This window comes from Onychostruthus taczanowskii, unplaced genomic scaffold, assembly GCF_017590055.1.
Source record: "Onychostruthus taczanowskii isolate IOZ18803 unplaced genomic scaffold, ASM1759005v1 scaffold10, whole genome shotgun sequence".
In the NCBI taxonomy this organism is placed as follows: domain Eukaryota; kingdom Metazoa; phylum Chordata; class Aves; order Passeriformes; family Passeridae; genus Onychostruthus; species Onychostruthus taczanowskii.
The window spans coordinates 6,727,777-6,749,539 of record NW_024496526.1 but is presented as its reverse complement, the minus strand read 5'-3'; the positions used below and the strand labels follow the sequence as shown (position 1 = coordinate 6,749,539).

The window sequence follows — 21,763 nt, the reverse complement described above, 5'->3', positions numbered from 1 at the left end:
ATGTCAAGTTAAAGCCCCCTAGATAAATGAACCAAAAGCCCAATGCCTTTTTCTTTGCTGAAAAGAATAACTCAATTCCTGTTATGACTGGCAGTATTTGAACTTGAAGTGTGTGTGTATCTTGCTCCCTGGTCTGTGTTGCAGATCCTTTATTAGCTGTGTGAAACACTGCTGAAGTCCAAGATTGTCATGGGTCAGATCATGTAGCTGGAGTCCTTGGGGGCCACAAAATGTTGCCTGGCTTATACTACTGTACATAGGCAAGGATTAAAAAAATAAGTTTTTTTGGTTTCACAGTCTGCTAGCAGGGTCTTACAGGTGGTGACACAGCAGCTCATTAAACCTGGTTTTGGATTGACAGGGCAGTTTCTAACTAGAATGCAGAGAAGTGTTGCAGGCTTTAATGAACCGTAGAAGTCAGTTTTAAGTCAAGATCTAAATGTTAAGAATCAAGTACAACAAAACACCTTCTCTAGAAATGTGGCCTGACTGATCTAATTTGAGCAGTGGAGGGGAGATGGTGTTGAACTAATTTGCCTTCAGAAACAAATTCTCAGCTGAATTTACTGATGGGCCCATTCTTATGCTAAAAGTAAAGAGTTTCTGTTACATTTTACTCGGTTTGGAATATGCAGGAAGGCTGGCTGGGATGGGAGGAAGCAGTCTGGCATCCTTTTCATGTCACGTTAACAATGGCACACCATCACACCCAGCATTCTGTCTGTCTTGTTTCAGAATTCACAAGACATCAGGTTTTGGAGTTCTAAGAGTGACCACGCTTTCTTTCCCATCTCTGTGAAAGTTTTGTTGCTTTATTTAAAACGAAAAGTAATACTAATACACCACTTCTGGAGTTACAGGAGCAGGAAGGCTTACATAGCTTCCAACCTGTTCAGCTGAAAGCAGGAATGCTGATCTTGTCAGCAAGTGTCCAGTGAGAACAAACCTCTGAGAAAATAACAAGAATTACAAAACAAGGCACCAGTCTTCTAAAATCACACCCACAAAAAAAAAAGGTTATTTAAACACTTGATTCAGCTTAGCCATTGTTATGTTGAAAATAACAAGAGTTGTGAAGGAGAGAAAAATGTAGTAAAAGCCTGGTGAAAGATGAGTAGAGCCTGTGCAGGAGGTGCCTGCTTGGTCTGGCTGAGCTCCCCCGGGGTGTCAGCTCTTTGTGTACCTGTGCTGAACCCTGAGTGGCTTCTTTTGTTACACTTACAGCTTCTGTTCCTCTGATCTGTTTCAGGTCTAAAGAGTTCCGTTTAAGATAATTAATCCAAGAACTAATGATTTAGTTGAACACTTAATTAATACTTTTATTAATCCACAAGAGTTTGTGGAAACCTCTTAACATGAGGGATGCTTGTTTGCGTAGCTGTGGCACTAGAGCCTTGATAGGAGCTATTTGCCTGACTTGTTTAAATGTGTTTCTAGAGCTGGATGTAGAAGCCAGAATGTATGTGGTTTGTCCCTATAATTTTCCAATTGGTTTTCCACTTGTGCTGTCAGCTGCTCAGATGGCTTGTTCTTTTCCCTTAGCAAAATGCTGGCTCCCTCAAGCAGTGCAGGATGCAGAATTCCCTTCTCTTCCCTTCTTTGTAGTTGATTTTTTTTGTTTGTTTGTTTGTTTTGGTTTGGCTGAGGGTTATTTTATTTTCTGTTTTTGATTTGTTGGGGGGGGGGTAGGAGTTTGGTTGTTTGTTTCTTTTGGTTTTGGGGGTTTTCTTGTCTGTAAAATGCTTGCAGTTGAACAGGTCTGGAGACCAGATTGCTTCAGCCACAGAAACAGACATGGAACAGGCACTGCTTGAGATGTCTTACCAGTGACAGCCCATCCACGTGTCCCAAGCTGAATCTTGAACCAATGATTGCCAGGGTGTTCACCTCGCTGTGGCTGGGCTTCCCCAGGTGCTGTTTGCAGGAGTTTTTCATAGCAGTGAGTTTCCAGCACAACTACAGTAGCCAGAAAAATCTCTCCAGGCAGGTTTTGTTGAAGAGTTGTCCCATGGTGACTACTATCACCTCTTTCAGATCTGGAATGTCAGGTGAGTTGGTCGATAAGGAGTGGTTTTTGTAGGGAATTGGGTTTTCCATACAGCTTATTAGAAAAGGCACAAGTACACAGCAGAGCCACAGTGGGACTGCACAGCGCTTAGTGCATGTGGTGTTTGCTCCAGAGCAGTTCTGCAGACATTTCCATGGCAAGAAAACTACCCTTGATGTGTGCAGGTGTCCCAGACCTTGGATACTTGTGGATAGATAGCCTGCCTGAGACTGCAAAGCCTTTTTGGGTTCCTGACCACAAGCCAGGCATCCATGTGGCCCGAGGGTGTGCCCTGATTTAGATGCATTGTGCTTCACTATGCTGTCATATAATTGAGTATCTGTTGGACACAACTAAAAAGGCATCTGTTTTCAGTCTGAGGGAGGAAAACAGATGTTTTGTTCTCTTGTGAGAGCTCACAGTGATGCATCAGCTGTTGCTCCAGATCTCAACGATGACAGCCAAAAAGGCAAAGGGAAAGACACACAGGTCAAAAGGAGTTGAGGAGATCAACATTAAATAATTTCTATTTCCTTTGTGTTAAGTGACATGTGGGATTTGGTTCTGAAGCATGTGGAAAGCATTACCCTCTAAGCTAGAATTAACATTTTAATGGGCAGGGACAGAATATTTTTTCATTGGTTTCCTAGACTAGATAGATCAAAGTCTTGGAAGAGATCTTATTGCCAAAAGTTAAACGATATTAAAAATGATGCTTGACTTGATCAAGACCTGTGCTAAGAGCTGCATGTAAGACATAGTTAGTTGCAAGAAGCATGCACGGGCTACAGAGTGGCTGAAGCTGCTGAGCCAGAAGCGGTGTAAGAAGGTCTGCAGAGTGCTAGGCTTGGGCCAGCGGTGTCACTTCAATCAAACGTCCCTGTCCCTTGCAGGATCACACAGCGGCTCAAGCAGAGTGCATGCTGACAGCTGCCCAGCTTGCAGATGGGCACTGGTACATATCTGCTGGTGTGAGATCTGGTTCCACCTGCACAGGCACGCTCAGGGGAGCAGGTCAGCACTGGGACTGTCCCTTCTGTGTTCTTGTGGCACTGTTTTTGCTGGGGGTCTGGTTTTAGCTGGAGTGTAGCACTGATGGTAAGCCTCTGAAAGTTTTCCGTTTGTTTGGCATGAATTGAAAAGTAGCAATTAAGAATAGCTTGGAGAGGGAGTAAGAGGGAATGGCAAAAGAAGAAACTGGTATAGTCAACAGCTTAGGCAGTAGCTCTGTCTCCACTGACCTTACAGAACAGTAGGAAGCACCATGCTGTATGGGCTGTGCTAGGTGTTGTGGCTGTAGATGCTGGGTTAGGTGTAGCTCAGCTGCACTCCTCACTGGTGTAGGTGAGATTGGGAAGTGTTTTAACCCGTGCCTTTAAGCGTCATCCTCTGGGCTTTCTCCCAAAAGGGTCAGAAAGAGTATGAGCAGGATTCTGGCTGAAGTGGTGCCTTCCTCTGTGGAATTCCTTCTTCCCACCTCTCACCCTTTTCTCTACCTAGCACCCATCTCTTCACTTTCCTGTGCTTGTTGTATCTTTCTGTGGCTGACAAAGGCATCTTGAACCTCTCTTCTTTTCTCAATGGAGTTCTTCACTGTTGTACCATTTAGCTGTTGCTGATGGTGTCTGGAGACACTTTCCAAAGGCGTAGGACTGTGTGGTCCATGCTGAGCAGGCAGTCTGTCTGTGCAGGGTGGGAGGTGCTGTGAAAGCTCTAGGTCTTAGGATATTTCCAGAGTGTTAGAAAGACTGCAGCTACTGAAAATGCTATTGCATTTTTAATTGCAGTGTGTTCCTTTCTTCCCAAACAAGGCAAGAACAAAGCTTCATTAGCTACGATCTAGTAAGAGCTGTCATCATCCAGTAAGTTTCCTACTCAATTTGGCTGCTGCCTACTCGTCACTACTGTGGCTGCTCTGCCTCCCTGACTGATCCCCAGCTTTTTTCACATTGCCAACAGCTGGTGGGACTTTGCTGTGTCTGCACGTCTTTGGTGCCCTCCTCATGGTGCTAGCCATGCATCCTCTCGTCATTGCATTGCAGTTTTGCTGTTCCTCATAAAAGCTGGTGTTGAGCGGTGTAATCTGGAAGTGCAGATGTTCAGAAGCTTGGGAACTAGTGATCAAGGGAAGTATCTAGATATTTGAACATCCTCACAGTTGTTACTAGACTTTGTGAGTCCTAAGGGAGCAGATTGTCAGTGATTATCTGCTAGGTTGTGTGCTTGCCTTTCTTTTTTTTCCAGATGCTGTCTAAACCCCCAGAAACACTTCTGTTCCACTTTTAAAATGTGTTGACCCTTTCTATTCTTGTAGTGTTAGAGATGGAGTTGGGGTCAGTGCTTCTGTGCTAGGAGCTTTTGAGGTGCTCCAGCTAATATGGTTCTGCCTGCAGGCAGATTCCCAGTGTGATTTCTCACTTGCTCTGTGCACTGTAGCAGCCTTTTGCTGCTAATGGAGGGGAAGGCAGGGTTATTAGGTAAAGCAGCCTGGTCTGTTAATAAGGCACATTGCTGTGCTGGCAATTGATTAGTTGCCATAATACAGGCTTTCTGTTTTTTTACAAAAAACAAAACAGGGCAGTGCAATGGCCTTTTTATTTTCCTTGCCGTATTCTGTGTGCTTTTCTGTAACAGCCCTCATTGTATGAGGCTTCATTATGCCTTGAGCTCTGAGATGCAACTAGTTACCAAAGCTACAGGGAAGTAGTGGTCCTGATCCCAGGGCAAGGTCTCATCAGTGCTCACAGAGTTACATTAACTTTTCCCTTCTGGCTGAGGACCTGGCTGCAAGTGTAAATGCTCAGCTGGGGCCAGTGGAAATGTATGGAATAGTGGCAGTGTTCGTGACTAAGATATTTAACTGTTTTGTGGTGAGGAAACAAAGGCAATAGCAGTTGGTAGTGCAGGTGTTTTGTTTTCATGTCGTTTCATGTGAAGACACTAGGATTGAGTATCCATAGCTGAAGGTGCTGCATAAGCAGGACCACATTTCTGAAACAATGGTGCTGCTGCTGTTTTTCCAGCAGTGTTTGGGGTAATTGAGATGTGAAAGTGTGAAGTGAGTTGTAACTCTGCTTTCAACTGCAAAGTCTCCTGTTATATTACCATGAGTGCTGCTTCCCCTGAGACTTAGCAGACTGTGTTTTGTGTCAGTGGTCATTTACCTGAAATGCTGTCTGGAGCTTTGACCTTGCTCAGGGTAGAAAAGCCTCCTGTACTCCACAGCAGTGACTCTGCAACTTGTGCTTCCCTCCATGTCTTTTGGAGAAAGCCCAGTGGCTGCTCCTTTTCTCATCATACACAACCACTCAAGGACCAGTTGAGAATCTTTGCAAAGCAGGGTGAATTTATTCTTTGGAACTCCCCCCTTCAGTTCCCGTGAGCAGAGGCAGGGTAGGGAGCACTGGGACTGAGGGCTGACTTGGTGCAGCTCTTTCACCTGGGACATACATGTCAGCTCTTCTGGAAGCAGATGTCTGCATTTCAGGGTGATCATGTTCTTTTAAGCATCACCCTGTTTGTCTTTGTGGAATTTTTGTAATGATAACTTTTTTGTTCTGTGGTGCATTTTCTTTCAATTGCTTTGAATTTCTCATGCATTCTACCAAATCTCTAGCTTTTAGATCGAGACTACTGAGGGGCTTTTGTTGGCTTTTTTTTTTTTTTTTTTTTACTGAATCCAGAAGATAATTACTGGAATTTCTTGCTTTGCACATGAAAGGTGCCCTTGTGTCCTAACAGTAGTGGTAAAAATACATCTCTGTAGCAATTATTTCTGACAACCTTTTCTTAATGTCTCCCAACATTTAAATGACCTTAGCTCTCTTGGAATTTATTTCACTGTAGAATGATGCATTTTTTACTGAGTTGCTCATCTGTTACCAGGCTTGTAAATGAAGAACTTTCAATAACCAGTTTTTTGCTTATTTAACAAGTGCTGGTGGTTTGGGTGTTTCGGTTCACCTAATTCCATTAGGGAATTTGAGGATTTTTCAAGGTGGTGTCTGCAACAGAATGGATGGTATCTTATCAATCTAGAGAAAAAACCCAAGAATATATATTTAAAGTTTTCCCCCATTCACCTCTTTGACCGTAGCTTGCAGTCATGCCAGTGTAACCAGTTGTGCTACTCTTGCTGCTTTTTTCTTTGCTGGTGTTGGTTTTGCAAATTGTGTTGTACAAAAAAACCTTAGCATCTGTGTCTGTGTGAAGATTGTTGGGCTGGGGAGATAGACTCATGCTTCCAGTGCAGATGTGGTGCTGCCTTGGAAAATGAATGTTAACTCTTGGAATGGCAGAAGGAGATGGACTGTTCCAGCGTGGATGCAATTATAGTTGTGTGCAACTATAAGGTGAGATGCAGCATTTCAGAAGCTGATTCCAGGTTTCTCTGACAGGACTTTGGTTACTGCTGTGCTGACCCCAAATACCAGGCTTCAAAACTAAATTTGCCAATATTCTCTAACTTCAGCTTGGTCTTGAGTGCCCAGTTCAGTTGTGGTGGATGTTTCATGTCACAAGGAATTAGAACTGCTCCCTCTCTGACTGATCAGCACTGATCAGACCAGCAGTGATGTGAGCCATCTATGCTTGCCTTGGACTTCTCAGTGTGTAATCTGAAAAGTATATTAAAAGTAATCTGAGTATGCAAGGCCTTCTCCATGTTTTTGCTTATGAATCCAAAAGATTAAGCAACTGTTAAAAAAAACCCCTGTGGTTGAATACTCTTACAGTTCTTTTTTTTTTCATATTGACATTTAGAAGTCTTGTCTTCCATTTCCCATCCCTTCTCCAAAGAAAACCTCTCAGACAGACTTCAAAGTGAAATAGCTAAGCTGCGTCACCAGTGGTGGCAAGCAGCATGAAACAAGCTGGTGTCACAGCTGCTGTAGAAGCTCTCTCCAGCATTCCCATTTAGGTCCCAAGCTGCCAGGCATGAAGGTTCAGCAGGAGGCCATCAGAGCAGTGACTTTGTACTGCTCAGCCCACTGCTGCTTCCCTGCAAAGAGAGGGGATGAAGGTTCCTGCAGCCACCACCACATCCCTGCTGTGGCATGGTGAGTGGAGGGAAGGCTTGTCTCCCCCCAGTTTGTCCAGGCCATCAAGGTATCCTGGAGCTGATTCATTCTGGTTTCTATCTGCTCAATCAGATGTTGCTGGATTGTACAGCTTCTTTACCCTTTCATGGGAGTGTGTTAAGGTGTGTCTTGTTTTAAACTGGGTGGATTTGTCTGCCATGCTTGGTCACCATGTACTGCTGGAGCAGATGATGATGCACTGTCAGCTCTCTGATATGGGGAGCTGCCTGCAAGTCTTTCAACACCGCCCAGATATTAAAGGACAGATGCTTTGAGTTGTTTTTGTTGACCTCTGAAAAAAAGTACTGTCTGTATTGGGAAAGGCTGTGTTGCATCCTGCAAACTAACAAGAGACTTCTTTACTGGGAGAGATGACCTGGCAGTTGGAGAGAGGCAGGAGAAGGGTTTGCTGACAGCCCTTGGCGCCTACAGAAAGTACTCTGAGACAAGACAAAGCAGCAGCAGATGCCAAATGAGCTGAATACTGGGTGGCACAGCTTGCTTTATTGCCTGTCTTGGGGAACCTCAGGAATCAAATGAGCAGAAGCAGACCCTCAGGCCGAGGGCTGTCACTCTGATTCTGAGATCACTCTTTTGGGGGCCGTGTAAATAGGAGGCTAAAAGATCTGTGCTGATGTAAAGGCCTGGAATAGCTCTGTAGTTATCAGCATTGCAGCATTATCTGGAATTTCGGATGGAGGGCTGCCCTTCCTGTGCCTTGGTGTGGAGCTGTGCCCACCAGCTGGCTTCCCTGGGGAGAGGCTTCGTCGGGATCATGGCAGTGGGGGATGGCTGCTGGCAGGGCCCATCGCTGCTCCCGAGGTTCCTCCCGGACCGTGGTGTGTGTTAATTCAGGCAGAGTTCAGTATCTGTTCCAGCAGTGAACGGGTGAGCTCTTCAGTGCAGTCCGTCCAGAGCAGCCAGGGCTGGAATTCAATTAATTCTTTGTTCATTTGCCAGCCATGCCCTCGGTTGTCTGTTATCTGTCTGTAGCGGATCTGTTGACTCTGTCAATCCATACACGATTTCTACTTTCTGCCTCTGACCTTCTGAGGCAGGTGTCACATTGGGGTTGATAAATGAATCCAGCATAGTCGGGAGTAACATTTGGTCACCCCAGTTGCTGTTTCCTCAATAGCTGTCCAAGCACCACTGTAATCATTGTGCTAATTTATAACAGCAAAAAGTCGTGCAAGGCTTAGCTCATCCTCCTGGCCTTATCCTGGGGGTGAACTGCAGGGTATGTTTGCACTGTGCATGTGTTTCCTTTCATGTTTGAGTGATGAGTTCCCCTCACTCTTCCTGGCTTTCGGGCAGTTTGAAGAAGAGATGGATTCCTTCCTCTCCCGGGATCGAATTTATCCCTGGGGCACATCTCTGTAATTGCAGGCAGCACACTTATCTCTGTGCAGGATGCCGCCGTGATGGGTCTCTGATCAGACAGCTGTGAATGGTGACAGTTTGAAGAAGAGATGGATTCCTTCCTCTCCCGGGATCGAATTTATCCCTGAGGCACATCTCTGGCACTCAGAGTCCCATTGACTTTCCCTAAAAGCATCTCTCCACTGATGAGGATCTGGAGCCCACCCTCTTGCTGCGAGACCCCAGGCAGGAGCTCCCAGTGAGCTGGCAGACACAGGCAGCGATAGGCCTTAGGGCAGCTGGCTGAGCATTTGGCAAGGGTAGGTTAAATCCAGTGTGCGAGATGATTGTGAAAGCGAAACACAGCTTAATAAAAACACGAGGGAAAAAAAATCTTCCTTGATGTATGAATAAATGATGTTAAATTAAAAATTGACAGTGTTGAAGGGTCTGTTACTCTGGGGGGAGAAGACTGTAGACTCTTTTTGGCGAAGGTGAAGTTGTATGCTGGGGGTGTATGAATAAATGATGTTAAATTAAAAATTGACAGTGTTGAAGGGTCTGTTACTGTGGGGGGAGAAGACTGTAGACTTTTTGGAGAAGGTGAAGTTGTATGCTGGAAGAAGTTAGGATCCAAGGGTTTGTATTTAGGAAGGTTTTTTTCACAGGAGACTTGGCATGGAGTAGTAGGCTGTTTCCCCTGCCACACGATGCATGGTTCCCTGGGTGATCCGGAGCCGAATTTGGAGCGAATCCATGTGACAGGCTGAGGGCTGTGGACTCTGCAGTAGCGCACGGGCTCAGCGCGGAGCAGCCCCGCGGGAGCCCCGCACGGGCTGCGGTGGGAGCAGCGCTGCTGGTGGAGGGGGAAGGGACAATGGGGGCGGTGCCGGGAGCCGGGAGCGCTGCTAAGGGCTCGCAGCACCGCACGGGCCCCGCACAGCGCCTCGGGGAGTTCGGTCCAGCTCAAGCCGAGCGTTGTTCAGAACGCGCCGCGCACACGCCGCGGTGCGAGGTTCCAAAAATTGCGCCGCGCACGGAGCGGGCGCTGCTGTGTTGTTTAAGGCGTTAGCAGGGCTGCTCTCGCCACACGCTCATTGAGCAGCCGCGCAACCCCCAGATAAGGACGGTTGGCGGCCGCTGGGGCGCGCCGCCCGTAGGGGAGCGCGAACCGCGCCTGGGTCCCGGCGAGGGGCGGCGCGCCCCCGGCCCGCCCGCTGCCCGACGCCCGCCTCGGGGGCGCGCACCGCGCGGGGCCCGGCGCGCCCGGGCGGCTCCGACCCAGGTTCGAATCCTTTGGCGGCGGCGCTACCCAGAGTGCTCCGCGGCTGCCGGGCGCTGATTTGCATAGAGGGCGGGGCCACCGCTCGGCGGCAGCGGCGACGGAACGCGCCCTCTGCCGAGCGGCCGCGGCAGTGCAGGGCACGGCTCCGGTGAGCGCGCCGGTAAGGCGCGGCTGCGGGAGGGATAACTGTGCTCCCGGTACGGGCACCGAGAGGCCTTTGTGCAGACACCTCTGTGTGTGTGTGTGCAACAGCTGCATACCTGTACACACGGGAGTATAAATATATGTATGTGTGACAGTGTCATAGAATATCCTGGGCTGGAAGTGGCTCACAAGGATCATCAGCTGCAGTTCCTGGCTCTTGCACAGGACAGCTCCAACAATCCCCTGTGTGCCTGAGAGCCTTGTCCAAACATTTCTTGAGCCCCGGCAGGCTTGAGGTCATGACCACTGTCCTGGCTGGTTTTGTATATTTGTACACTTGTGTGTACGTAAAGGGAGCTGGGACAGTCCCGGTGGCACCACCTCAGAAGCCTGGCCGTCCCTAACACTTCCAGGGGTGATTAACCTCGGTTCTTATCCAGAAACTTGGGGAGAAGTGTCTTGTGCCAGCACAATGATCATCTATAGAGTTTTGTGAAGTGTTTCACATACGGGCTACACAGTATTTCACACAGGCTATTCAGTATGTGATGTACCTTTTTTTAATAAGTACGCTTAGTTAATCAGAGCAGGTTTTCTGATCTGCAGCCTGTCATGAAGCTTCTCTCAAACTAGGTGTCTTTTTTTGAATTCCTGTTACATCATAGAAGCGTTTGGTTTAATTTCTGCCAGTAAATAATTAAGCAACTCTTAGTGCATACCATTTTCTAATTGTAATAATAGCAGTGGAATTAGAAATGCTAGTTACAGCAAATACTGAAATGGTTTGTGTACCTTGCATATCTATACATATGAATTTAGCACCGAGCAGTAATTACAGTTGCAGTGCACTCTTAATTCATTGCCTGTTCTGTGCTTGCAGGTGGTTCTGCTGGGGATTGACATCATCTCTGCACTGGTGTCCCGCTTGCAAGATCGCTTCAAGGCCCAGATTGGCACAGGTGAGGGGTCTCCGTGTGAGTGTCACCGTCACTCTGCCGGCACCTGCACTGGCTGCTGGACTCAGAGTTGTCCTTCTTCCCAGGAGAGCACTTGGGAGGTTCTTGGGGGTTTTCATGCTCTGCTGAAGGGCAGCAAGGCTGGTGCCTCCTCTGGGTTTTAGGGGGAGACCAGTGGGGCTCTACCGTTGTTACAGTTTTTTCCTGAGGAATTTGAATGTTCCTGTTTTGTTTCCTTAGTGCTGCCAAGTTTACTTGATAGGCTGGGAGATTCTAAGGACTCAGTGAGGGAGCAGGATCAGACCTTGCTGCTGAAAATCATGGAACAAGCTGCTAACCCTCAGGTATGTTCCACAGCATGAGTGACTGGCTGTGTGAAAAAAGGAAACCTTTTTTCTTTCAGAAGGTTTTCTCTGCCATTTTTCTGTCTGAAATGGCTTCATCTCCCTACACATTGTTATAAGATGTTTACTTCACTTGGGAAAGCTATTGCCTGGCAGGATACGAATGGGAGCATGTCAGTGTGTTTCCCAAGGAGGGGAGGGGCATATGTCAGAAGTTACTGTTCCAGGTTTTTGGAAGGTACTTGCTTTGTAATTATGAGTATTGTTTTAGGTAGTGGGAAGTTACTGTGAAGTCAGCACAAAACAAAGAATTAGTCAGGTCTAAAGGTATCTTGCTCCTTTTTGTCCTGTTCTGCTTGGATGGGTGTAAAGCTTGTATCTGAGCTCCAGAGGTGGTGTGGTGTATGTCTGCTGGAAGACAGAATCTGTTTCTTACCCCATCTCATTTTTTTCTCTTTCCTGTCTTCCACAGTACGTGTGGGACAGGATGCTAGGAGGATTCAAACACAAGAATTTTCGGACGAGAGAAGGGATTTGCCTCTGCCTTATTGCAACACTCAATGCGTAAGTCAGGACCTTCTGCAAACCTCATGTGTTGTGTACGTGAACCTTCTCTGATTCATAATGGTGCTTTTTGTTCTTTATTCCAGATCTGGAGCTCAGAGTTTAACACTGAGTAAGATAGTGCCACATATATGTAACTTACTTGGAGATCCAAACAGCCAGGTGAGCTTTTGCTGTGAGTCACATCTAAAGGTTGTGCTGGTTCCCTTGTTGGTAAATGAGCTAATTGTGCTGCTGCTGGTGAACTCTGAACAGTGCTGTGCACACCGAACTATTGGCTGGTTTTGGAGAGGTGTAATTTGAAGTATGCCCAAAACAGCATATCAGTTACTCCAAGGGTTCAGCAGAACAACATGAATCTGCAGGTGAGATGAACAGAAGAGGGAAACCTTTGTGGGGAGGGAACTCCTGTACCTTGGAGCCTGAATACAGGAGAGGCTGCAGGGATCCCTCTGGGCTCAGTGCAGCACCCCTCACCTTCAGAGAGAAACCAGTCTGGGCAGGGAGGGCAAATGGGGCCAGACAGCCTGGCTATGTGCACTGCCAGAAGTTGTACAGGCAGTTTCTGAATGGGAGGTGAAGACAATGTGTACCACGACCTTTAATCAGCAATGCAACCCAAATGAAAATGCAAGTGGAATAAAATCTGTTGCTCCTAAGTGCTTTTTGTCTTGTTTGGAATTAGGTGCAAGTATGTGGGATTAGTGAGGAGATGGAGGTGAAGAAGTAGTGTTCAAATTAATTGTGTAATATGGACTGGCAGTTTTTGAATAATGCTGTTGATTGTTCTGCCAGCATGGGTGACACATCCGTGATCCAGGTCTGGAGAGGGTGTTCAGCTGGAAGGAGGTGTGGGGTATCCAGCTGGAGAATGGGTTTGTGTTTGCTCTGGGGAGTTGGCCATATTTCCATGGCTGTCAGGGTCTCCCCTTGCTAAGAGGAGGACTGAGGGTGAAGCAGCCTTCCCTTGCTGCTTGTGCCACTAAAGGATGGTAAACTCATTACTCCAAGAAATTTAATGTTTAGGGTCCTCTGTAGTTCTGAGCTGGGACTAAGCAAGCTGTTACCCTCCAAGGAAATCCTGGTTTTAGGGTTTGGACTTGATAAGCACACAGGTGCCTTGGTCCTGCCATAGCTGAGCTGTTGAATTAACTGGAAAGTTGGTGAGGGCACTGAGACATTTTTCTTCTGCGCTGCCTCTTCCTTGTGCCAGGCACAGCTCTTTGTCCTGTATCCAACTGCAGGGGGAAACAAGGCTGATCTCTTTCTCCTGGGTCTGGTGTCTCATCCCCAGAAAGCCTGTGCCTGAATTGGTCGGACAGAAATCGCTGTGACAGTGGCTCTGTGTGAGACAGTGTCTGCCCTGGGGCAGGGGCTGCTCCTGCGCTCCCCTGGAGCTGCTGCTGTGCTGCTGGTGCTTCCTGAGCGCTGGGAGACTGCTGCCCTCTCTTGGAGAGGATCGAGAAACAATTCCAGATCAAGTCCAGTTTTTTTTTCTTTTGTTGCGGATGTGGAAGCTGTTCCATCAGAGCCCTTTTCAAAAATAGCGCTTTCATTGTTTTCAGCTGATGCGATTGAGTAACCCAGTGTGCATCTGGTGTGACAACAGTACTTAAACTCTGATCATTTTCTCAAAAATAAAATTACTACAGCTTTGGTATTGCTGTGCTTGACTGAACCAAGTATGATGGTGGGGGCTTCTTGCTGTGCTCCTTGGGATTTACAGTCCTGCAGCTGTGCCTCTGCCTTACTGTACACACAGAGGCAATCCTTGCAGTGCTCAGGCTGGGCTGGGGTCTGTGTGCCCAGAAACTGGGGGCACCAAAGAGTCCCCACAGACTGCTGTGCCCAGCAGCCTTGGTGGCAAATGGGGCTCATGGGCAGGAGAAGAGGGGCAGGAGTGCTGAGTAAGGGCTGGCATGCCTGGAGGAGGGGTTTGGAGGCTGGCAGGGACCTGCTGAGCAGAAAGGCTGTGCAGCAGGAGAACGGGCGAGAGTCAAGTGTTAGGGTTCTCTTTGGCTAGGAGGCAGGGTATGTGTGCCTGCCCTTTGACTCTCACCTATAGGCAATTCTAGCTCGTGTCTCAGGGTATTCCATGTCTGTTCCTGGGGTGTGTGTGGGGCTACCTGCTGGGCCATCTTCTGAGAAGCACAAGTGCACAGTCAGTGTTTCTGTAGGCAGAGCAGATAGTTTGTTTACCTTCTCTGCCTGCTGTGTCTAGTGGAAGAAGGGTTTAAGTACAGAAAGGTGACACTTTAATCAGATTTATGTCTCTTCTCTTGACTGGAAGGAAGGATGTGCTCAGCAATTTCTTGCAAATCAGTTTTGCAAGAAATATGCAAAATTCATGATGACTCAGGTGATTGATTACTCCTCCCTTCCTCCCTGTTTTGCTGTCAACATAGAAGTGTAAGTTTTTAAGACACATTACAAACCACTTTATTTTATAATATCCCAGTAATATAGGTCTGTTTGTGCAGTAAATGTACTTGTTATATACAGTGGGAGGAGTTTGGCAAAGGCAGCCAAGCTCCTTTTGTATGAAACCTTTCATCTTACACCTTCACTGCCTTTTCAATTCAATTACCTGCTGGTACTGTTAACATGTGAAAGGCAGGGCTGGAAGCTCCTTCATGAACTTTGTGGTAATGTGTATAGCTGCTGAGAAATAGACAAATTTAGTTCTCTCAGGTAGGACTTATTAGGGGTTTATTAATTTAAATTGTAAAGATGATTGATTTCTCTCATGTATCTCGTCCAGGTTCGAGATGCAGCAATAAACAGCCTTGTGGAAATTTACAGACATGTTGGTGAACGTGTAAGAGCTGATCTCAGTAAAAAAGGATTGCCCCAGTCTCGGTAAGTTGAGAATGTACTTAGGTCTTCACTATTTTTGGGCTGATTTTTATTCCCTTCCTTCCTTCAGAAGACTTCAGGAACTTCATGACTGAGCCTTTTCCCGGGATTCTTGGTTCATTTTTTTTTATTTTTTAAGCCGATAAACACTCAGATTTACTCAATGCAGATCCTGTACCTTTGCCCAAGTATGCCACAGCATCTTTGAAAAACCACAAAAATTATTACAGATGTTTAGTTAACTGATTTATGATTAAGGGAATTAATATTTTTGTTGTATGCTCTGCATATGTAGAAAGGAGACACTTCAGAGTAGCTTGTGTTATGTTTAGTTAACTGATTTATGATTAAGGGAATTAATATTTTTGTTGTATGCTCTGCATATGTAGAGACACTTCAGAGTAGCTTGTGTTTATGCAAGTTAGACTGTCATAAACAACAAAAACCCACAAACAGAATAATCAGTTTTAAGATTTTATTTTTTTTTAAAAGTAACTTCCCTCCTCTGCCCCCTTTCCCTCCAAAAAACCCCACCCACACCTCAAAAAGCAACCAAACTTACATTAAAACCGAAGCCACGTCCCTCTGCTTCTGCTGTTTCAGGTGTATTAGAAAGCTGCTCTGCATCTTGCCTCCAGTGCTCAGGGCAGAGCGTGGTTAGCCCTGAGCATGGAGCTGATGGCAGCTTGTCAGTGCTCAGAGGGAAGAGGTGGTTTTGGAGTTGGGGAGCACGCAGGTGGAGGCAGCACTGTTGCCTCTTGCCCTCCAGTGGAAAGATCTGCTCCCACAATGTGCCTTAAAGTAATACACTCACTGGGAGGGAATGATGAGATGTGATAAGAACCTTCTGCTCTGCTAGACCTGTGGCATAAATGGGAAGGTGTCAGGGCCAAAGAGAAATGTTGTGTCAAGGTGGTTTTTAGGGGTGTGTTTTGTGGTATTTCTGCAAATAGTTAAGATAGAAAAAGTGGTGATAAACTGAAAGTTCATCTCCAATTTGCCATATCACATCCTCAGCAATGTAGTATTTTCAATTGTATCTCAGGCTTTCCTTTCAACTTTTGTGTGTTGATGTTGTTGTTTTTTTTTTTTTAAATTTTAAAATTACTTCCTTGCACTGACATTTTCTGCTGACATTTTTGACAGTGCTCCAAATGACCTGAGTGAAGCCAAATCTCTTCTATGAGATCATAAGATGTTAGAATTTGGCTGCTCAGGGAAGTGGTGGAATCACCATCCCTGGAAGTGTTCAGAAGCCATGTGGATGTTGCATTTGAGGACATGGTTTAGTAATAAACATCGTGGTGCTGGGTTAAAGGTTGAACTCTATGGTTTAGACGTCTTTTCCAACCTTAGTGATTTTATGATTCTGATATTCCTAAAATGTAAATTCAGTTGTTCATTGTATATTTTTTAACTTTCAAATAGGTTGAATGTAATTTTTACAAAATTCGATGAGGTCCAAAAATCTGGAAACATGGTCCAGACTTCAGTTGGTGAGTAGAAGTACTTGTACTCTCTGTTTGGTGCTTTTAGCAATTTTCAGTTGTTGAGGCATTCAAATGCATCTACAACAAGCATTTTGTTAGGGGAAGCAAGTAGAGTGATGGTTCAGAAATATACACAGTGCCTTTGCAACAAATAAAATGGGTGTTTAGTTTGTCTGCTGTCTTTTTGTAGTTTTAGAAGAAGGAAGCCTAAGTTTTGAGAAGAGAAGGTGGTGCTATAAATGTCTTCCTCTTGAGTTACATTAGGGAAATACATATCCTGTTCTCACGTCCATGTGCATGTAAATTGTTCATAAAGAAAATTAAATAGTAATTTCAGAGAAGAATTGCCTTTTCAGTTTTATGCCCTAAAAGGCACAGAGAGTGTACACAATAATTCAGCAGTGTTCTGTTTAAAGCTCATGTTGTTTGTATTTTGCAGTTCCTGAGTGTCCTGGGATTCCTCCCAAATCTGTCCCAAACCAGGACACTAAATTTGCATATTTTGTATGTTTAGGACTGATAGCCAAAGACCCTTATCAGAGCCTCAATTCCGTCTGTCTTGTCTGAGACTAGTATTTTGCTTACTGTAATAACAGGTGTTTATTACTGTCTTTACAGATAAGCTTATGAGCTAGGAAATAATTTTACCAGGTATTATAAATTTAATAGGTATTATAAATTTAATAGGTATTGCTTAACAGTAGATTGTGGGGAGAATTCTTGGTGAGGAATGCATCTTTCTGCCAACAGTTGAGTAGAGCAGATGAAGAACCTGAGTTCAGCACTGTGTGTTCCTATCAAGCTCACACCCTCTGCAAGGCCAGGAGCAGGGGAGGTGGTGTCCCAGTCATTCCCACCATGCTCTTCAAAGTCAAGAGGGCAGAGAGGTGTTTTCTCTTTTAAATAGGAAAAAAATACATTTTTTACTTCTGGGCACCATTCTTCTTGCCATAACCATTTTACAGCACAGTAAACTTCATCCCTGCAGAATCAATAAAATTAACTGATTTGAAAATCCTGAAGTTATAGTTTGGATTATTCAGAAATTTGATGTATTTTCTTGTATGTTTGGGAATGATGAAGACAGGTTCCTCTGTGATGGAATGGGTTAAAATTGCGCTTTTGCACACGATGGGACTATTTTGTATGTCCAGGTGGATGATGCTTACAGGGGTAAAAAAGTGCAGTTGGGAAACAAATGTCCTTGTTCTTTTTTAACAGGTGGGAGGGGAAGTAAATATTTAATCCCTTAGCAAACTTGTTTAGGTTCCCAGCCTCCAGGTGATTTCTCTGAAACCCCTACTTAAACTGAAACAGATTTACTGCTGATTCAACTTCCTTGCTTTCTGCTTGGCTAGGCTAAGGTGGAATTTTTGTCTTGCTAGCAGTGGAATAGAATGAACCTTAAAAAAAAAAAGGCAATTTGATGCATCATTGTACTATGTAGATTGCTGTTGTTTGGTGTTTCTAGGAGGCAGACTTGTGATCTGATATATTGCTACATCTGAAGCATTGGTGTGTGTAGATTGCTGTTGTTTGGTGTTTCTAGGAGGCAGACTTGTGATCTGACATCTGAAGCATTGGTCTATATCAGATCTACTTTTAGGCTTCATTGAAAGTTATTTTTCTTTTATACCCCTTTGTCACTGTTTCAGTGAAAGATTTATCCTTTTTGTACATTGAGGTCCTGAGACATTATGATCCCCATTTTCTGACTCCATGGACAGACTTTCACACAAAAGTACTCCTCTGTTCTGCACTCTATTTAACCTGATCTTCTGATGTCTCCCTGCTCTTGCTTGTGCTGTGGCAGGATGCAATCTCTGGAGTCTGTGTGTGTGGTAGGATTTCCCTCAGTAGAATATCCCATATGAACATGAGACAAAAAAGTAGCCCTGGGGAAAAGGGAGGGTGGAGGAGTGTTAAGGGTCAAAGAGAGCAAAGCTAGGATCTCCTGTTGTTCTGCAAGAATCTTTTCATCTTCCCTAGAAATGAAAAAGTTGTTCTATAAGTTCTATAGTTGCAGAATGAAAGTAGTTCTCATTTGTGAAGTTAGTAATGATAACATTACTTATTAACATTGTTTGTGTGTGTTTGAGGGGAGGGATCAGTTTCCCTTAGTTCCATAGGCTTGTTTGTTGCTTCTTCTTGCCCTCCAAGCACAGCACAAATACAGCGTTACATGCTCGTCCTATCTTGTGTGTCAACAGCTCTGTGCAACTTTGAGTTTATCTGTGAGATTGTGTAAGCCAGCAAAAGGAGGCTTATCTTCACCCATAGTCACAAGTTCATTGTGGCCTGTGGGAGAAAGACAAGCTAAATTTGTCAGGTTTCTTGTGTCCCTGACACTTTCTGAACAAAGGTGACACTTTCAGCAGTTGTCAGAGTCACCAGGGAAGATGGTGATAGATATTGCACATGCAAAAGATTTGCCTTTCTCAGTAAATAGTGGAAATAGCTCAGTCTTGTTAACCCTTTGAATCTGGCAGAGTGGTTTGATGGGTGACTATGTGAATGTGCTTCTCTTGTGGGTAACCAAGAGCTGTTGGCAGAAAGGTCACTCAGAGTTGTGCTAATGACAGCGAGACTTGAAAGTGGTTGTCAAACCTCTCTTACCGCAGAGCACAGTGGTACAGGGGAGCTGGGACAGCAGCTGTGGCTTCTAGAATGGTGGAACACAGTAAAAACTGGTCTCTTGGCTCTGAGACTACTGTTTGGGGTAACAGCTTCCTCTACCAGTTCACTGAGGATTCAAGTGAAAGAAAGGGATTGCAGCAGCGCTCTTTGTATATCAGCAGTACTTTGGAGATTAGTGAGTTGCTCTAACTTGTTTCATATCTAATGGTTCCCAAGACACAAACAGAAATCTTACACAGACTACTAGAAAAGTTTCTTAAAATAATAGGACATTTTATTAACCCAAAGAAGAAATCTATTGAGTCAACTCTAATCAGACTGAATTTCAAGTCTCTGAAAAGAATTCATTCTTTGTTTTGGCTTATCTTTCTATACTGTAGTCCATTAGTGCTTGTTTGAGTTTATCTTGAATTGTTTGATTGTTTTTTTCCATAGGCTTTGTTTTTATCATTTAGTAACACAAGAATCAAATTCATAGTGGGGTGGGGGAGGTTTGCATAGTAATCTGAGGTGTTTCATTAAGTCGGAGGAGGTTTTGGCAAGCCCAAGTATGCTGCTTGTTGCTAGGCTACCAGCAGCCCTTATAGCTAGAATATGAAGTTAAAATCCATGCTGGATTTCTTGATGATTCTCAGTGCATCTCTGTTTTGTTATTTGGCATATAATTAGTCAGCCTCTTGAAGCAAAAATTATAGTTTTTCCCCCTTTGGGCTTTCAGCAAGCTAATTATTTTCTATGTAGCTGCTTTTGCTAATTATGCAGATGCCTTATTCCCCTGGGACAAATAAATTTTCAGCATGAAAGAGCCAGTAATTGCCAGCTAGTCAGCTGCTGCCTTTGAGTGGCATTGTGTGATGATCTTTAGTTGGATGTGATACAGAGAGAGTCTATTGGACAGAGCCTCCAAGAAATTCATGCTGTATGGGTTTCCTTGGTATTATTATCTGGAAGGGCCTTTACAGAAGCTGTACAGATTTTCCATGGATTTGAGTTGACTTTGAATCAGATTTGGACTCCAGAAAACTTTATAATCAAGTTTCAGTAAAGATTAAGAATAAAACATTATCTCGTGAAAAATACAGGCTGATAGCAATCAATAATCCAAACCAAAGTTATTAGCAACCAAAATGCTTTGGTGTGGTTTTTATGCTTTTCATCATTGTGATATCCTAATATGATGCAAACCTTCATTTTTTAATGTAAGTCACACAGTTTTTGCGAGGTGTGTTTATATTTGTGCATGAAGGGATACTGTGATGGTGTTCCTGTGGCAAAGGAAGGCATTGAACTTTCTTGTTGATGCTGAATTTTGACTCAGAAGAGCAAGATTTAGGGACAGTGGAGGTGGTGTAGTGGTTTTGGGCTGGAAGGAAATCAAAACAGGATCTTAAAGCCAGAATTCTGGAGCTGAGATCTCTCCCCCAGCTCGTGGGGGTACTCGTGGAGTAAGGTGAGGGGAGGATGCAATTTTGGTAGCTGACTGCATGAGTGTGTGTTCTAAGAGTAAGCAAGCTAATTAAAACTGCTGAAATAAAAAACATGATAATTTCTGTTACTGAAAACTTATGAAGAGGGAGCAATGCTGCTTTTCAGTAGAGCTACTTCTATATTTGGGAGGGTGTATAAGACAAATATGCTATTTACTAAATGAATTCTGTTTGTGAAGTTGTGAACTTGGCGTTAAATAGATGAAAACTGAAGCTATTTTAGATTCCTGTGTTTTGCTGATAATCAAGCTGAGTCATTGGAAGCTATTTTCATATTTATTATATGAAGGAAAGCCACCCACATTTGCCAAGTGATGCTGTGCATCTGAGGGTGGAATATTGTTTGTTTGTCAACACACATCCAAGCAGCAGAACTGCAGACAGGAAGGAGGGACAGTTGTCTGGGGTAACAGATATTTTGAACCAGTAAATGCTGCACTGTGCTTTTTTGCATTCATACCTCCTTGTGCAATTAGATTTCCATTATGGCTTTCTCTCTATTAATACAGTTCTCAAGTTGAAATACAAAGTGAAACAGAAGATTGGTTTCATTAACTCAGCATTTTTAGGGCATGAAAAAAGCAAATAAATGCCTGTTCACCTGTGTGGGCTGAGAGAGAGCAGTAATGTTTGAGTGATGTTTGAATGAACACCATTAATTGATAGTACATCCTCGTGGAAGGTTTAAATGGACAAGAGGAGCTCTGCTCCCTTTCTAACAGCTTTGTAAATAAGCATATTGCTGAAATTCTCAAATGCAGAAGGGGAGGGGTGTGAGCAAGCAGGCACGGGGGGGCACATGGAGCTCAGCTGCATGCTGAACAGGCTTTTATTTTGGAGGAGAGGAGGCAATCGCCTGCTAGGTCACACAGCAGAGTGGTGTAGGAGGGTGGCGAGTTGGCTGCTGATTAAGTTGCTGAGAAACATGTACTGAGAGACGTGTACAGTGGGGCTGCTCCCCAGCACCGTGCCCTTCCCCAGCAGCTCCCCAGCACTGCAGAGAATAATGACTACAGGGAAAGGTAGGTGCTGATGATTGTGCCACACGGATGGATGTGTTTATTTGTCAATGTCTGAGTATTCGACTGCTCTGTTTCTTTTTAACGGTGTGTAGAGACTGAAGCGATCTTGCAGTAAAAGTGGAACTTAAAAAAAAATGGTCTGAAAGCATCTGTCACCTGGTGTCATCAGGCTCAGTTTAAGATTATATAAAATATGATAAATGATCTGTTTGATGGGGTGAAGAGAGAGAATGTGTGCGTATGTAAGGGACCAGAACAGGTTGGGAGAGGTGAAGGACATGAATTTTCATAAACCCTGCTGGTCTGTGTTGTTTTTGAGTGATTGTTGAGACTTCCATTTCCTAACTGTTTTGCTTTTGCAGCACCAGTTGGGAAGATTATTTAAATTGGTTATGAGTACTTCTGAATTAGCATTGAATCACAGTTCCAAGAATATACCAAATAGAGATACCACTTTTTTTTTAACCTGTATTTTTGTGTTTTAACTGCAT

The 21,763-nt window shown here is 44.6% G+C and overlaps 1 protein-coding gene and 1 non-coding gene across 17 annotated transcripts in view; one reads left to right on the top strand and one right to left on the bottom strand.

Moving 5' to 3' along the window:
• The window catches only part of CLASP1 (cytoplasmic linker associated protein 1), a 171,620-nt gene that overhangs the window by 34,446 nt on the left and 115,411 nt on the right, over nucleotides 1–21,763 (top strand). For 15 of the 16 annotated variants that reach the window (XM_041403676.1, XM_041403683.1, XM_041403571.1 and 12 more), the window contains exons 3-8: nucleotides 10,797–10,875; nucleotides 11,113–11,216; nucleotides 11,689–11,780; nucleotides 11,867–11,942; nucleotides 14,542–14,639; nucleotides 16,065–16,132. In XM_041403676.1, the coding sequence (XP_041259610.1) occupies nucleotides 10,797–10,875; nucleotides 11,113–11,216; nucleotides 11,689–11,780; nucleotides 11,867–11,942; nucleotides 14,542–14,639; nucleotides 16,065–16,132 (517 nt within the window). Of the gene's footprint in view, nucleotides 1–10,796; nucleotides 10,876–11,112; nucleotides 11,217–11,688; nucleotides 11,781–11,866; nucleotides 11,943–14,541; nucleotides 14,640–16,064; nucleotides 16,133–21,130; nucleotides 21,273–21,763 lie in introns of those variants that run through there. The other variant, XM_041403667.1, reaches the window with a different exon arrangement.
• LOC121338594 lies at nucleotides 9,502–9,618 on the bottom strand. Its single transcript, XR_005953055.1, has one exon. It is a non-coding gene; the product is annotated as a U4atac minor spliceosomal RNA (small nuclear RNA).